The following is a 17,304-nucleotide window of genomic DNA, read 5'->3' as shown; positions in this document are numbered from 1 at the left end:
CTGCAAAAATAATACAACACCAATCAAATGTGATGGGCATTAATTAAGCATCCCTATTTAAAACTGAGAAACGAGCATTCAACATAATGGTGAAATATCAGAATATCTTCAGGTATCATCTCATTTTTATTTCTCAATAGCTAAACAGTAGCATATTTGACTGTACAAGGCAAACATAACAGATCAATTTTGTATACTGTTTAATTATAAACATCAATTTGCAAATGCAATGTATACAAGGCATGTGAAAAGATTAGTCCCCCATTTCTATAGTCTCAAAAATGTTATCCATATTCCATTCTCTTTAATGTATCAACATTTATACTCTAATAACCAGTAATCTTGCCCCCTCTCAGAACATATGCAGTTTTCAGAAACTGCAGATGTGGAAACAAGAAGCAGAATGCGAGACTGAAGGCAAATATCCTGAGAAAAAATAAATATACACAAAAGACAAACATAAGAAAATGCTACAAACCAATAAAGGTGAAATGTGTCCATACATTTTTAAGGAAATGGCAATGAGATTTTAATAATGTTTTACAGTTTCAAGCATAAAAGTCACCATTTTCAGTAATGCTGATGAATATAGGAATTTAATCATCTTGGAGGTCATTTCTGTCCATTCTGTAAAGGCAAAGCATTATTGTCAAGTAAATCTAAACAGGACAAAAAGAACTTGGAGACAAAATGAATGCTACATTTAGACCAAACTTGAACTAAACCACAAAGAAAAAGTCTCAATATTATTTTTAATCTAATAAATATATGCAAGTGCTGTCATTTACCTATTGTATCATATTTAATTACATTCATTAACAGTCAAAACTGATTTTAATGAACATTAAAAATTATTCTTGTTAATTTGATGGAAAGATTTAGAAATCATACATTGTGTAAAAGAGAACACTCAAAAGAGATGAACAATGGGTTATAGCACACATACAAAGACCTCTAATTCAAGTGTTGAATCTTCCGACCCTGCATTAGATACAGTATCTCATCAATCCCAGAGTACTCTTTAGAAATTTTTTCTTCATTTATTTACTTGTGCTGCAGTTATAAAGCTCATTTTACATCTGACATGCTTGAAAATAAGCTTCTCTATGAGGGCAACATTAAACAAAATTAATAGTCAGTAGTCACAATGAAATATGTGCATCATACATGATCCTCTTAGTCCAAATTCACTCCTCCTTGTGATCTTATACAAGCTTGAATTCAGACCCAAAATAGTAAGAAATCAACAGTAATAATATTTGGCTACAAAATATAATCTGTGATTATCAGTAGATTTTGAGGGCATCAGCCTTAAGAGTTTAATCTGCCACTGTAAATTAATCATGAATGCTTCATAGCCCACAAAATAAAGGCCTTTGGCTACTACAGATAAAACAATTTGTCTCTTCATTTAAGTAACTCAGTTACAGATTAGCCAAAAGTAAAATGATTCGAGCAGCCTGGATTTCTGTTATTTAATAATATTCTTGTAAGAATATTGGAAAAACGGAACGATCAACAATGTACAACTTATGATTCGCAAAGACAACATGGGCATATTTATTACTAAATATAAAACCAATTACAGCTTCTAAGCTTCAAATTCAACTTATTTTAACACTGAGACATTGTTAAACTGAGGTAATGAATGGCAATAGGCCCAATTAATCAAAAAAAAACGGCAGGAAATGTGCCATCCCTACAATAAATTTGCAGAAGAAATATTCAGGAAGCAGCTGTACATTACAACCTGACAGAAGACAATAGCGGAAACTTCAGATGACCAAGATCTTCTTGCATGCTTGTTATCCACACCCGATTCCAGGTCTTGCTGCTTTAAACAGCTATAGATATTTGATCTATTGGTTATATCTGATGGACAGTCATGATTTAAAGCTGTCACACATTTCTCAATTGATCTTAAGTTTGGATTTGCAATATAGGACATATTTATATTGAAAACAGTATAATGATTTATTTGTGGGCTACAAATGGCAGCCAAATCCAATCAAGGTTCAACAGCAACAAAGCAAACCTTGAAATAATGATATTTAAAAAAAGTAGAAATTACACAAATTTTAGGAAATATAAACTTTACAGTCAAATATTTCTCAAAATTGCTTTTTCTGATGCAGTGGAATAATGTGTAAATGGCAATGACTAGGAAGCAGCTAAATTTAATGCAGACCTCTGGAATTTGAAGCAAACTTGCATCAAGACAACAAACCAGATATTGTACCACCTTTGAAGTTAGGGCTGTGTTCAATTTGAGACAAACTTGAGTGACAAAAAAAAAAATAGCATTTATATTGTGGTTTGCATCCTTAGAATGTTCCAAAGCACTAGTCAATTTTTAATTTGAAGTGCAAATATTGTTGGTATTTGGGTAAAGTTTTGGATTTAACAAGGTGAACCCAAAAGCACAAGATTTATAAGAAATAATTAATAACTGACATTGGCCAATATCATAAGAACTCCCTTGCTATCCTTAAGAACAACACGAGATATTTTACATACACTGGTACTGACAGGTGAAGCCTGTCACCCTTAACAATATAGCTTTCTCAGTACCAAACTGAACTGTCAGTCTAAAAAACTGTTGCAAGGTCTGCAATGGAACTTGAATCCACTCTGAAATTATTTAGTTGAGTGCTGCCAACTTAATTAAACTCCCTTTAGTTTTCCCTAAAAGAAAGTTATTTTTATGCTAAAGATGCAAAGAAAAGTAATTTTGGTATAACTGCTCCTTGCACAATAAACATGAAATCCTAAACTAATTTTTACATTAAATCTGGCAGATATAAAATGTCCCGGAGCACAAGCAAGGTACTATGCTTTACGACCCGTGACATCTGCAGCACTTGAGAACTGGGAACTAAAGCCTATAATCACTTTTGGTATTATTAACAGTCAAACATTTAACCTTCTCAAAGGCCATTTTCTTGACCACTATTTCAATGTAAATTTTCAGGCTTAACCCTACTATGTTATTTTCAGATCCATTGGTGCAAAGGTGCCAAACAATGAAAGCAGAGGTAAATCCGTTATTAAAATGCAGCACATTCCAAAATTAGTCATTCTTGCTGGCCCAATAAAAAACTATATAATTTCTAAAACTGAATACAAGCTTTAAGGGACAAGCTATGTCAACATTTCCATGAAATAAATTTTTTTCATTTATCTCAAATTTTGTTTAAATTAAGATAATATGTGTAATATTTTTAGCTAGTGACAAACAACCCACTATTCAGTAGGTAAATATACTGGTAATTTGTGCAGCCAAGAAGCTCCATCAGGAATGCAGGTGTTCCTGCAGTATTATTGAACATTTTTTTAAAACATAGACCAACAGTTCTGTTCAGTGGAAATTTTTAGTTATAAAATATGGGGAAGTTCAGAATTTAACACACTGAAATAAGTTTTATTCAGATCCTGACGTTTGATAGTAAAGAAAAGCAACACTGTATAATGCAGTAATTGGGAGAATGACCATCTACAGTCACATACATCGGGGGATGAAACTAAAAATGGACGAATGCTCACAGGCAACACCTAATTGGCAGTCCATGAATCAAGCAGAATGTAAAATAGGTTGTCGCCTTGCTTTTACCCATTTGGTGCTACATCCCAAGATCAATTTTCTCCCCACTGTGTTTCAAAAACTTTCCTCATCTGGTATTGGCCTTTGACTATCTAGCTAACAACACTGTGGTAGGAAGCAGTCTGTGATAAGTAATTTACTGTGCAAGGCACAAAAGCTATCGAATTAGTTTAACCCATAGAAACTTGATAGCAGTAAGCCAGACCCCCGCTACTCATATGGATTTGAGATGAGTAATTCCACAGTTTTCTTTATTCAGTGATTAAGAAAGTCAGCATCGCATCTGACTCAAACAGGAATAACAGGACATTAACCCTATATAAATGGCAGCCTGCTACCATTTAAACTAAGGCACAAGCGTAATTTAGAATAATATATTTATCAAAATATTTTTAATTCACTTTTTGTATAAAGAGGCATTATAGTATTAACATGCAAATAAATCAACACCCCTATCCAGCATCCTTTTAACATGCTGCAGTATAACATTTATAAACTTTTTACAGTTTTTAAAGTAATCAGAGCTACAAGGAATCAGATTTCTATGTGCACATCTCAAAGAGTTGTCTGTGACCGTGGAGATACTGGCACTGGAGAAGATGGAGCTGATGAATTAGAAACATGGGGAAGCATTCCTGTTGAGTCTGAAATCTGTAGTTCCTCTAGTTTCTTCAATAACTGCTCTCGCACAACCAACAACTCTTTGTATCGCTGTTGAACTGGATCTTGCTGTTCAGAGAAGGAATAAGAAAGACCATTAATAAAATAAAAGGTTAAGTATTTGGTAATGCATAAAATGGTATTATTTTGTAACAACAGAGGGATTTTTCCCCAAAAAAATTAATATCTCTGGTGAAAGTTAAAAAGTTCTCCCTTTGGGATTCAAGTTTACAACCTCTTCCAACCCACTCAGTCCCTCATCGCACCTTGAGCAAGTAATGGACCAGATTTTATGTATGGTAAATGTTGCACAGCAAAATTCAAAAATTACTTGCATCACCACAAATACTAAACTAGCACAGTTCCATATGTATTATGACTACAAGAACAGATGAGAGATTGGAGTTTTGCAGTGAGTGATTTACCTTCTGACACCCACATTTCCAGTATCTGCAAGGCGCAAGTGTGACGGATTACTCTCAATTTACCCAATTCAGTGCAGTTCCAACAACCTGACTACCATTTGGGACAAAGCAGCCCACTTAAAGGCATCCCATCCACTCCCTCTGTCACCAGTGTTACTGCTGCCAAGTATACGAACTACAAGATGTATTAGAGCAACTTGACAAGGCTTCTGTGACATCAGATGCACAATCTGTGACCTTTGCTGTCTTGAAGGAATAGGTCAGCAGATACATAGGAACATCTCTTCCTGAAATTTCCTCTTAAATCACAAACTATCCCAAATGAGAAATCTTCATTGTCACTGCATCAAAATCCTGGAAGTCCCTGTGTAACAACATTCACCAGATGGACTCCAGTGAGAATCAGGTTGAATACAGTAAATTGAGGAAGTGAAAAGGAAAACAAGATGGCAAAGAGAGAATGTGAAAACAAAATGGAAGTTAAAGGGAACCCAAATTTACTCTATAGGCACGTAAATAAAAGTGGGCATTAAAAGCAGGGGTGCGATTGATTCAGTACTAAAGAAAGTGAGCAATGGGCATGGCTGGATTACTTAGAAAGTACTTTATTCTTGCCAAAGAGAGGATATTAACAAAATCTCAGTGGAAAAGAAGGTTGTAGAAACAATAGATGGAATGTCAAGTGAAAAGGATGTATTAAAAAGGCTAGCAAAACTTAATAAACACCTCCAGGTTTAAACGGTAGCATCTGAGGTTGCCAAGGGATATGGGAAAGGAGATGGTAGAAGGGCTTGGTATAATTTTCCAAACATCCCTTGATACTGGGGAGGCAGAGGGCTGGAAAATCATAAAAGCAACACCGTTATGCAAAAATGACTACAAGGAAATCTTCAATTGCAGGTCATCAGTTTAATGTCAGTGCATGGAAGCGTTTAAAGCAACAATCAGGGAAAAACAACATTAGGCACTGAGTTAATAAAGGAGAACCAGTACAGACTGGTTGAAGGCACACCGTTTGGCTAACCCAATTGAATACTTGATAATCGGAATAGAACAGATGCCTTCTGTATGGATATTCAGAAGGCTTTTGACAAGATCCAAACCAAGAGTGATGGGTGCCTGGACTGCGCTGCCTGGGGTGGTGGTGGAGGCAAAGACGATAGGGGCATTCAAGAAGATCTTAGATAGGCACATGAATGTGAGGGAAATGGTAGGATATGGACATTGTGTAGACAGAAGGGATTAGTTTAGTTGGGCATTTTATTTCTAATTTAATTGGTTCAGCACAACACTGTGGGCCGAAGGGCCTGTTCCTGTGCTGTACCGTTCCATACATGTTCTAAAAGGCTGATGAACAAGACTGTGACCCATGGAATTAGAAGGGTCAATTGCAGGATGGAGACAAAGTTGTCAGAAGGAGAATACTAAAAGACTTCTAGAGACACAAGAAGGTTGCCAGAATAGGCAGGCAAGTGGAAGTCAAAATTTAATGCAGAGAAGTGCAATTCTTTTTAATAAAAAGAACAAGGGCAATATAACCTAACGGTAGAGTTTGAAAGGGTGTGCAGGATCAGAGGGATCTGGATGTCTATGCATACAAACCTTTGAAAGTGGCAAAATACAGAGCATAGTTAGCACTGCTTCATAGATAGACACACCAAGTACAAATACAGGAAGATTACGCTGAACATGTAGAAAATATTGGTTAGGCCACAACTTGAGCATCACAACCACTTCTGGTCACCATGGTGTTGGAAAGATGTAAAAGCCTGAGAGAGGATGCAGAAAAGATTTACAAGAATGTTTCCAGGGATGTGGGATATCAGTTACATGGTTAGACTGGAGAAGCTCCTTGCAGCAAAGAGACTTGGCATGCAAACTTGTGACTAGTTTAGATATACTAAAAAGAGAGAAGCTGTTGAATCAAGGAGCAGAGGACCCATATTTGAGGTAACAGACAAAAGACTCAGGGAAGACGTGGGGAAAACTTATTATGCAGGATGGTTACAATCTGGATATCTCAGCCTGCGGGATGGTGGAAACAGTCAAATAGAGAATTGGGTTAACAAATAAGCAAAAATAACATGCAAAACTATAGGAAGAGAGCAGGAGAATGGGACTGACTGGATTGCTTTGCAAAGATATGCTGAACAATTTTATGATTCCAAAGCAGCTCACCAATGACCCCTTTCTTAAAAGCAGTTAAGGATGGGCAATAAAAGTTGGCCTTTCCAACAGCTCCCACACTCCACACAAATAAAATGATCTCTTCAGAGATGTGAATTTCTATTCTGTGACTTGGTAATAGTACGGAATGTAGACCCCATCTTGCCCTGGCAAGTTTCTTGAACCCTAAATATGGAAACTTATTTCCAGCATTTGCAGTGGTTGTACTTGAGTCCAAGGTGACAATCATTACCAGAGAGTTCTTGAGTTATGCTACCCGAGTGTTAAATTATAACCCAGAATGTGAGAGCAGAAACGAGAAATTGATTTACTGTTTCTATGCATCTATGAAAACAAGTCTGCTCACAGAGGAAAAAAAAGTTTTAAAAAGGTGAACAGCTCATTCCTGGGACTAATTGGATAGCCCTTTCAAAAAGAGCAAGCACTTTTTTTTAAAACACCAGAACAGTAAAGGACTTAAGTTTTTGAAAGATAATTGGTAGAAAATTTGACAAGAGGAAGACAAAACTGATGAAAATATGACAAACTAAATCTGATAAATTATGATCAACCTTTAGTAAAATTGCACCAAGCAAATTAATTATTTTAGGAAGTGATATCAGGATCAGCAAAAGTCTGGAATACATTTTAAAACTGAATTGGGATTAAAAACAAAACACACCAAGTTAATGAATAACACAGAAACCCAAAGGAAGAAACATGATCTTTATATCATTTAAAGGAAGCGATGGTGGAATGTCATATTGTGTAACAACATCCTTTGTCATGGAGCAAGCCACAAAATCTCATGAGAGGAATTATCTCACTTAGATTGGTGTCTGGCAAGCCAAAGTACTTTCCCAGAAAAGGAATGACTGACTGGCTGTTTCTCACCTTTAAAACTTTACTTGCTCCTACAGAAATACAGTGTACATGAAAGAAAGTTATTTTTTTCTCATCATCACCATACCTGTTGTCTGAACCAAGGGTTCCAACGAATGTAATAGTTGACCCAGAGATCCAAGTGCCGCATGCTGGCCACTGGATATAACACACGATGGTCTTTTGTATAGAAGGGATTGATGTACTTGTCTATTTCACTATTTATAAAAGACCATAAGGACACCGTCCTCTTCCGCAACTCCTTGAATCAAGAAAGAAAATGAATGACTTAAAATAGATAATACTGCATAAATAGTACTATTGATTGAACTGATTATATGGCATATTTTATCTTCAACCATCTCTTAAATGGTTAACGTGTACAGAGGAATTTACATTAGTAAAATAGATCTAAACTGAGATTATAAGCTTTCAAAGACAGTTACATGGTTATGCTGACATCCAAGAGGAAAGCTGTAATTCAATACCCAAGGACAGAAAGGATAATTTGTTTTTTTTATCAGGTCAGAGCCTCAAGTCATAAAATTTGAAACATATAAAAGAGACGATAAATTCAGTGAGATACAGTAAAAGACAAGGCAGAAGGAAAGAGAAGATATAGAAGTAAAATAATGACAAGCAGCACAGGTCATTCAGAGACAGAAAGAAAGAGGGTGAGAGAATAGAAGGTAGAGAAAGAGTAAGGGAAGCAAGCAGAGAGGCAGTTCCAGGAAAAGAGACCCACAAAATTAGTGTTTCCTTACATTTATAAAGTGTCTTTAATGCAGTAAAATGTCCCAAGGCACATAACAACGACACAGCAAGTCAACTAGCATGAAAAAAATAATGGCACCAGGGTTAAAATGGCATTATCAGCACAAACATACATTCTTTCAATTAGAGTATGCTGCAATTCTTCCCTTTCTCCAGGAATTTTGTATCTTGAGTTTTGGATTCCAAAATATGACATAAAAGATAATGGAAAATATGTTGTTTATGAGATTCCAGTTCTGTTGCTTCCCCATCTCTTCCCTTCCTCATCTGATTTCATAAACGTGTGCTGACTCCTGCCCTCACTCCCTCAGTAAAAGTCAGAAATAATGGAATATAAATATGAATGGAAAGGAGCCAAGGAGAAACTAAACAGGGATAACAGAGAGAAATAGGTGCATTGAAATAAAAACAAACAGCTGAAGAGAAAATAAAAGAGTGAAATAAAAGATAATCAGGATGAATAGAAAGTCTGGCACTTATAGCACAAGCTTAGTTTAAAAAGTTAAGATATATAGAATTTTTTTTATTATTATTCCCATACCTTTATCCCTACCCCACCACTTTCCCACCATCCCCCAAACTAGTTTCAGTGCCTGAACATGGGGTTTTACATAATTAAGCAAGTATTTAGAATGAGAGCAATACCACAGAATCCACCATGGTGATCCCCACTAGGTGTCTGGTGGATAGTCACCCAACTCTGTTTATACCCACCTCCTTTGCGCGTTGCTGTTCGCAGGTGTAAAGGAAGGTTCCAAACCGACAGCTGTACAGGTGATCCAGAATGGTAATCAAGAAAAGTTCATTAAACTGAAAGGCAGTTGGAAACTGGAACCAAGAGAAAAATATTCCTTTGAGCATATTTTAATAAATCTCTCCAAAGATGAAGATGAAACACTAAATGAAACTTTTACTTTACTTCACAGTAAGATATGTGGAGAAAATCTAACCAGATAGTTTTAGTTCATATTAGTCCAATTTATATTGCATCTAATAACACCCAATAATAGCTGACATTTTCCCACCAAAGTGAGCCATTTTACTCAAATTATCTATTTGTATTTTGTCTTATACATTCAGGCAGAACCACTCAAGTTTCACCCTCCCACACCCACTTTGTTTTCAACCTTCAGCTTTGTGTGGTCAACATCCTCCTTCTCTAGGTGAATCTGCCATTGTCTGCATTTATGACACTACCATGGCCACCACATCATGTCGCCCCAGTCAAGATATCCCTCCTCCCCAGATCTCAGGCTACAATACTAACTTTCTATAAACTCAGTTGGCCTCAAAGGAGTAGAATGTTGACGCACTACTGAAGGTAAAAGGTTACTAGGTTTATCATAATCTCCAGGATGGTACAGTTTTAAACAAAACCAAATATATTTATCCTATGAGTGTCCTCTTTAAAGCTGATTGTTTTTGTTAAATAAGCACCTTTTAGTAACATTTAAATCCTCACTGTAAAAGTTAGTGAAAATATTCAGAAACAGGATGATGCTCATTATATACTCAACCAAATCAAAGTGGAACATGGTATTAAAAGCACTCACCTGTTTTGTCATTTGCCACACACAGTCAATGAACTGCAGGAATATAGGAGATCGATCTGCATCCGCATGATTCTTGTCACCATGTCCAACTCTCTAAAACATATTACTTAGTCAACAAGTGTTTCCCAATCCAACTAAAGATTACAGGTGAATTACAACAATTTAAACAATAATTATAATTGCCGATTGATAGTGACTGGATTTTAAGTTAACCGTGCTTGCAACTTTCCATAACACTGAAGTTACAGAATTCATAAAACTCCTAGTAGTACTGAAAGTCCTATGACTGCAATCTTTTCAGATGCTGCCAGAGTTTATGGCTTCTATTTTAAGAATTCTCACAATGGCTACTTTACCAGATTAATGGGAAACAGCACGCATCTGAACAGCTGTGAAATGTTACCTATCATCAATTGGGGATGTCTGTACATTCCTAGAATCTCTTGCTTTCCTATTCCAATCTAGTTTGCACATCAGACTTATGAGGCATTTATCCTAATAATTGAGACTACAGCACTCAGATTGTGACAATCACAAATCTGTCCTTTACAACAACAACAAGCTAGATCCTAAATTCATCAGGAGAGGCAAAAACCTGCTCCCTCACCAGCAGCTTAGAACATGTGGGCCAAAAAAGGGATTCCGATTCCACTTCAATTATACAGTGGAAGTATATTTCAACACTGACAATTTGTACTGTTTGCCTTCAGAAATAAAAATTTCCCTCTTCAGAATCATCCTCTTACAACTAAATAGTATTTATTTCTTCTTTTATTAACTTTGGTATGTGCGTGCTGCTGGCAAAGCTAACATTACCCGTCCACAAATGCCCTCAAGAAATTGGAGAATAGGGCTGATATTGTGCACTTAGTGGGTTCTAGGATTTAATATCCATTCTCACGAGATCAATTTCTACTTAAGACAAACACTCCACATGTAAGATTATTATTGAATTTTATGGAGTTGCATGTAACAAGACCATTTGGTAATGTTTTCCCTCTTGACAATCTTCTGCCTGTCCATCTGGGGCTGAGATGCCTTTGGTACCACTTGCAAATGCATACAGGCCCCAACAGCATGAGGAGGGCGAGTAGAATCAGTAGAGGAAGCAGTGACAGCAAAGCCAGATTGTGTCTTCATTTAACACGTATAAAGGAGATTAATGGAATGAGGAAATCTGGCATGAGCCTAGATTTTAGATACACACTCTCAGTGAGTGAGGTTCTAACCTGACACAAAGTCAGGAAATTGCTCCTACTGAATAAAATTTAGCCCCAGAGGAACAATATGGTTCTTAACTTTGGCCAGTGGCCATTCTTTATATTAATGTATTGAAGGGCCATGATTTCCTATTTCTACAGCAGGCCATTGCCTTTCAGCAAATAAAAGGGGAAATAATATACATGATAAAAAACCTTTGAGTTCAGTAAGTAAATCACTTGGTTGATAACTAATTGAACAGTAAATAGCAGCAGTTCAAAATTCAAGAAATCAACCATTCCATTAGCTACATTTAGACAGCAGATTATCTAATATCTCTCAGGATCCAAACTAGAACAGCATATTAACAAGTCAACATCTTCAACACTTCAATGCACCAGTTTCTTCAATAATTCCTGCCTCCAGAGGTAATAATTGAACTACTAATATTCAGGTTCACATCAATAAAATATTAACTTAAGTTCAAGGGGATGGGGTAAGGGGAGGAGAAAGAACATTTGTACACCTTTATAATGCATCCAAATTATTACATTAGGACTCAGGATAACATTGATGTTCACCAATAAGCAGATTTTCCTACAATAAAATCTAAGCAGTACCAAAAGCGACATTATTCAAAACGATCCTTTATTCAGAGGGATATTGATTTGCTTCAGTATAAGAAACATGTATAATGTCACGCAAAGAATACTGTTACCCTAATATTCTGAATGGTGGTTTGAAATTCTTACCGTTGCAAATTTGTGCCCAAAACTTATCCATTCCTTTTCGATAAGTACTTCAAAACCTTTGGCCGTTCGGTAAAAGCTGTCAAGCATTAGTAAAGCTAAAGATGTCAGTTGTGCAGTACGATCCCAGCCATCACTGCAGTGTATCAATGCTGAATTTTTTCCAGATGCAACTTTATCTGCGACTTGAATTGCCCCTGCCAGAACAAACTAGATATAAAGATGTAAGTTGCAAAGATGCGCCTTTTAAAAGGAAGTTTACTGATTTTGCAATATAAATGGATGTTCATTATTTCCAAGAAACTCAAAAGTTTGTACCGAATAAAAACTACTAGCACAATTAAAGAAAAGTATTTTTATGACAATTTGCTAATTGTAGCACTTAAGTAAAAACATATAACATAACTAGTTTGGCAGGGGGATGGGAACCAGAGCATCAGGTCAGTAAGTGGAGGGATTGAGAGGAAGGTAGATGCCAGGGCCAGTAAAAGCAGGAGCAAAGTAATAGACACAATGGGACAGACAGTTTGAAGTGTGTGTATTTGAATGCTAGGAATATTATGGGTCAGGGTGATGAACTCAGAGCACGGAACTATGATGTTGTGGCCATAACAGAGACTTGGTTGAGAGAGGGACAGGAATGGGTGCTTAATATTCCAGGGTTTCAATGTTTTAGAAAGGATAGTGAGGGAGATTGGGAGGGGGGGGTGTATTTGCGCTACTAATCAGGGACAATATCACAGCTTCACTCAGAGGGGACATAATGGAGGGCTTATCCACTGAGTCTATATGGGTAGAACTCAAAAATAGGAAAGGTGCAATCACTCTGATAGGATTATACTACAGAACCCCCCCCCCCAGAGCCCCCATGGTGAACTTCAGCTTCCCTAATATAAACTGGGACCTCCTTAGTGTAAGAGGTTTAGACGGGCAGAATTTGTTAGGTGCATCCAGGAGGGTTTCTTAAATCAATATGTAGAAAGTCCAACGAGGAGGAGCCGTACTGGATCTGATGTCAGTAAGAGAACAGTTAGGCAACAGTGATCACAACTCCTTAAGTTTTAAGATAGCTATAGATAAGGATAAGTATGGACCTTGCAGCAGTTTTAAATTGGAGCAGGGCAAATTACAGGTGTATTGAGGCAGGAACTAGCAAAAATTAATTGGGAATGGCTGTTTTTGGGCAAGTCCACATCTGACACGTGAAGGGTGTTTAAAGACCAACTCACAGAGTACAGGACAGGTATGTTCCAGTAAGAAGGAAGGACAACGATGGCAAGGTAAAAGAACCTTGGATGTCGAGAGAGGTGGTGAATTTAGTCAAGAAAAAGGAAAAGTATGTAAAGCTTAGGAAGCTAGGATCAAACAGAGCCCTTCAGGATTATAAAGAAGCCAGAAAGGAACTCAAGGAGGGAATTAGGAAAGTGAGGAGCAGCCATGAAAAGTCTTTGGCATACAGGATTAAAGAGAATTCCAAGGCATTCTATACATACATCAAGAGCAAAAGGATAAATAGGTAGAGGGCAGGACCACTCAAAGATAAAGAAGGGAACATGTGCTTGGAAGCAGAGGATGTGGGTGCAGTCCTTAATGAGTATTTTGCATCAGTATTTACCAAGGAGGACATGGAGGATAGGGAGATCAGTGTGGAACATGCTAACATGCTGGGCATTGAGATAAAGGAAGAGGTAGCGTTGAGTCTCTTAAAGAGCATTAAGGTGGACAAATCCCTGGGACCTGATGGGATATACCCCAGGTTATTGACAGGGGCAAGAAATGAGATTGCTGGGGCTTTGACTAATATCTTCGTGTCCTCTCTAGCCACAGGCAAGGTCCCAGAGGACTGGCGAGTAGCTAATATTCATAAAGGGAACCAGGGATAATCCCAGTAACTATAGACTGGTGAGTCTCACGTCAGTGGTAGGGAAGTTACTGGACAGGATCCTTAGGGATAGGATTTATGAGTATTTGGAAATCCATAGCCTAATTAGGGACAGTCAGCATGGCTTTGTACAGGGCCTTACTAACTTGATTGAGTTTTTTTCCTGAGGTGGTGACGAGGGTGACTGACAAAGGTAGGGCTGTGCATGTTCTCTACATGGATTTTAGTAAGGCATTTGACAAGGTCCCTCATGGGAGGCTCATCCAGAAGATTAAGATGCATGGAATCCACAGTGAATTGGCCATTTGGATTCAGAACTGGCTTGCTTGTAGAAGACATAGGGTAGTGGTTGAGGGAACTTAGTCTAGCTGGAGGTCTGTGACTAGTGGTGTTCCTCAGGGATGCGTACTGGGACCTCTGCTGTTTGTGATGTATACAAATGACATGGATGAAAATGTACGTGGGTGTGTTAGTAAATTTGCAGATGATACGAAGGTTGGTGGTGTTGTGGATAGTGTAGAAGACTGGCAAAGGGTACAGCGGGATATAGATCAGTTGCAGATATGGGTGGAGAGATGGCAGATGGAGTTCAACCTGGCCAAATGTGAAGTGTTGCACCTTGGGAGATCAAATATAAAGAGACAGTACACTGTTAATGGCACGAAGCTTAAGTGTTGATGAACAGAGGCTACACAGATTGATAGGGTGGTAAAGAAGGCATATGACATGCTTGCCTTTATTAGTAAAGGCATTGAGTTCAAGAGTCAGGAAGTTATGCTGCGGCTTTATAAAACTTTAGTTAGGCCACATCTGGAGTATTGCATTCAGTTCTGGTCACCTAGGAAGGATGTGGAGGCTTTGGAGAGGGTGCAGAAGAGGTTTACCAGGATGCTGCCTGGATTAGAGGGCATGTGCTCTGAGGATAGGTTGGACAAACTTGGGTTATTCTCTCTGGAATGGTGGAAGCTGAGGGGAGATCTGATGGAGGTTTATAAGATTACGAGAGATAGACAGCAAGTATCTTTTCTCCAGGGTTGAAATGTCTTATACCAGAGAGCATGCATTTAAGTTGATGGGGGCAAGTTCAAAGATGATGTGCGGGGCAAGTCGTTTACACAGAGAGTGGTGGGTGCCTGGAATACACTGCCTGGGGTGGGGGTGGAGGCAAACACGATGGGGGCGTTCAAGAAGCTGTTAGATAGGCACATGAATGCGAGGGAAATGGTAGGATATGGACATTGTGTAGGCAGAAGGGATTAGTTTAGTTGGGCATTTTATTACTGATGTAATTGGTTATGGGCCGAAGGGTCTGTTCCTGTGCTGTAATGTTCTATGTTCTATAAAGTTTAAATCATTATCTTTTTATATATGAAAAATATTGAAATGTTCAACTAAAACTGAAAATCAAAAAAACTGCAGAAGCTGGAAATCTGAAATAAAAAACAAAAATGCTGGAAAAACTCAGCAAGTCAGGAAGCATCTGTGGAAAAAAAGTTAACTGTTCTGGTCAAAGATTCTTCATCAGGCTTGGAAAGCTGAGAAAACAAGTTAGTAAATGTTCAACCTACTTTTTTCTTTCTAATTTTCTCCGAATAAAATATGAAAGTAACTCATGTCATGTTTAGCTCCTCATCACCAACCATTTTACACACCTATAGCAGTCAGAACTATCTCACCTTGATGTGTTCCAACCAGTGTGTAGACTCAAGACTTGACAGCCAATGGGATTCCTCCACACTGGGGTACACAATATCTTTCAACTTCCTGAGAGATTCCCTCATCACGTGGATATTATGAATGTCGAGGAAGATGAGTTCTGCTCTCTGATAGGCATCTTCACCTTCATAGCCTCCACCTGTGGCCTGCAAAACAAAAAGGGATATTCAATTACGAACAAAAGAATCTAGACTTTGTGCAACTAAAATCAGAGAAATGTACATTATATTGGATTGGGGTAAGGAGGAGAGGAGGTTATAACAAGATACACGCACCAAAAACTGAGAAGCAACTCAACCAGTGAATATTTTAAAAATTCACATTATACAGGAAGTACAAAATAACCGCCGTTTAAAACATTCTTCAAGATGTTTACATGTAGTGGATCTTTGCACAATATAGCTATATTTTTCTATTTTCAAAAATATAAGTCAGCCAAATTATGATTTCTATGTTACATTTTCAGTGTACCCCAGCATTACAGCAGTTCGGGTAATGGAAATCGCCCTTATGGAATTCACAAATCACTATCAAAAAATTTAAGACATTAAATAAAAATTTGCTCTTGCACAAATAAATAAATAGATAAATAAGCACAAAATCTGAAAGACAATCAATTTTTGTCAGTGGCTCGCATCATGGAAAATTGTGATACAAATGGTTTTCTAGGAACACAGCCCCTCCATAACACCCTGCAGCCCTGGAAAAAGGCTTTCTTCAAATGCCTGACAAAATACTTTTTAAAAGGCACTGACTGATTGTTTTCATCATGCTTACAGGCTGTGAATTCCAGATCCTAAATCACTGAGTAAAACATCTTTTTCTTCGCAATCCTCATGCACATTTCATGCTAAATTTTAAGTGTGTGTCTGTGGTCCTTGCAGCATTCACAAATGGGAATAACTTCCCTTAATTTATCCTATCCAAACCTATACCAATCTTTTACACTTCTGTCAAACCTTGCATGCTCTAAAGAGAACAACCCTAGTCCAACCTTTATGCCTATACATATGAATTCAAGGATCCCAAATGCTTTACTGGCCACTCTCTCAACATGCCTTATCACTTTCAGATTTATGTACATGTACACCCAGGTCCTTCTGTTACCATACAATATTTAGAACTATGCCACCTGGTCCACGTCATCTCTCATTCTTTCCCACAAAATGAGCATTACTTCAGGTTTCCAAGTGTTACATTCCATCTGCCACTTGTCCGCTCATTCAGCCAGCCTGCGCCTTCTTGCAATCTCTCTATATTGTTCATCAACACTTCCGTGGCAAGTGTGCAATCATGACCCTGTATACCCATGTCTAGGTCATTAACGTGCATTAATAAAACTTGGTTCCAGCACCGACCCCAAAGGAACACCACCCTCCAATATGAAAACTGAACCATTTGCCACCACCAATTTCGTTCTGCCTTTTAGCCATTTCCCTAGCTAGGCTGTTAGTCCCTCTGATTTCATGGAACTTCATCAAATACTTCCTGCAAATCTTCTGAACTCCCTTCATCAACTCCTCTAACTTACTAACAAATATCAATGTTAATCAAACACTAACAAATGCTCTTCTTTAACTTATTACCTCTTTTTAAATTTATTACTGACCTGACCTGGTGATTTGTTTGTTTTAAGTGTAGCCAACATTTTCAAAACCTCATCCTTAGCAATTTTCACCCAATCACTATTTCCACT

The 17,304-nt window shown here is 37.7% G+C and overlaps 1 protein-coding gene across 3 annotated transcripts in view; it reads right to left on the bottom strand.

Moving 5' to 3' along the window:
- Positions 1–107: 107 nt before the first annotated feature.
- mtm1 (myotubularin 1) overlaps positions 108–17,304 on the bottom strand; it is a 77,931-nt gene continuing 60,734 nt past the window's right edge. For 2 of the 3 annotated variants that reach the window (XM_052021446.1, XM_052021447.1), the window contains exons 10-15: positions 15,569–15,754; positions 12,014–12,220; positions 10,062–10,154; positions 9,223–9,336; positions 7,823–7,996; positions 108–4,330 (exon numbers count right to left, since the gene is read on the bottom strand). In XM_052021446.1, coding sequence (XP_051877406.1) covers positions 4,157–4,330; positions 7,823–7,996; positions 9,223–9,336; positions 10,062–10,154; positions 12,014–12,220; positions 15,569–15,754 — 948 coding nt within the window. In that variant the 3' untranslated portion in view covers positions 108–4,156. Of the gene's footprint in view, positions 4,331–7,822; positions 7,997–8,498; positions 8,564–9,222; positions 9,337–10,061; positions 10,155–12,013; positions 12,221–15,568; positions 15,755–17,304 lie in introns of those variants that run through there. The other variant, XM_052021448.1, reaches the window with a different exon arrangement.

Source organism: Pristis pectinata, chromosome 8 (assembly GCF_009764475.1).
Source record: "Pristis pectinata isolate sPriPec2 chromosome 8, sPriPec2.1.pri, whole genome shotgun sequence".
Taxonomy (NCBI): Eukaryota; Metazoa; Chordata; class Chondrichthyes; order Rhinopristiformes; family Pristidae; genus Pristis; species Pristis pectinata.
The sequence above is the reverse complement of the archived record's forward strand: the minus strand, read 5'-3'. Positions and strand labels throughout refer to the sequence as shown.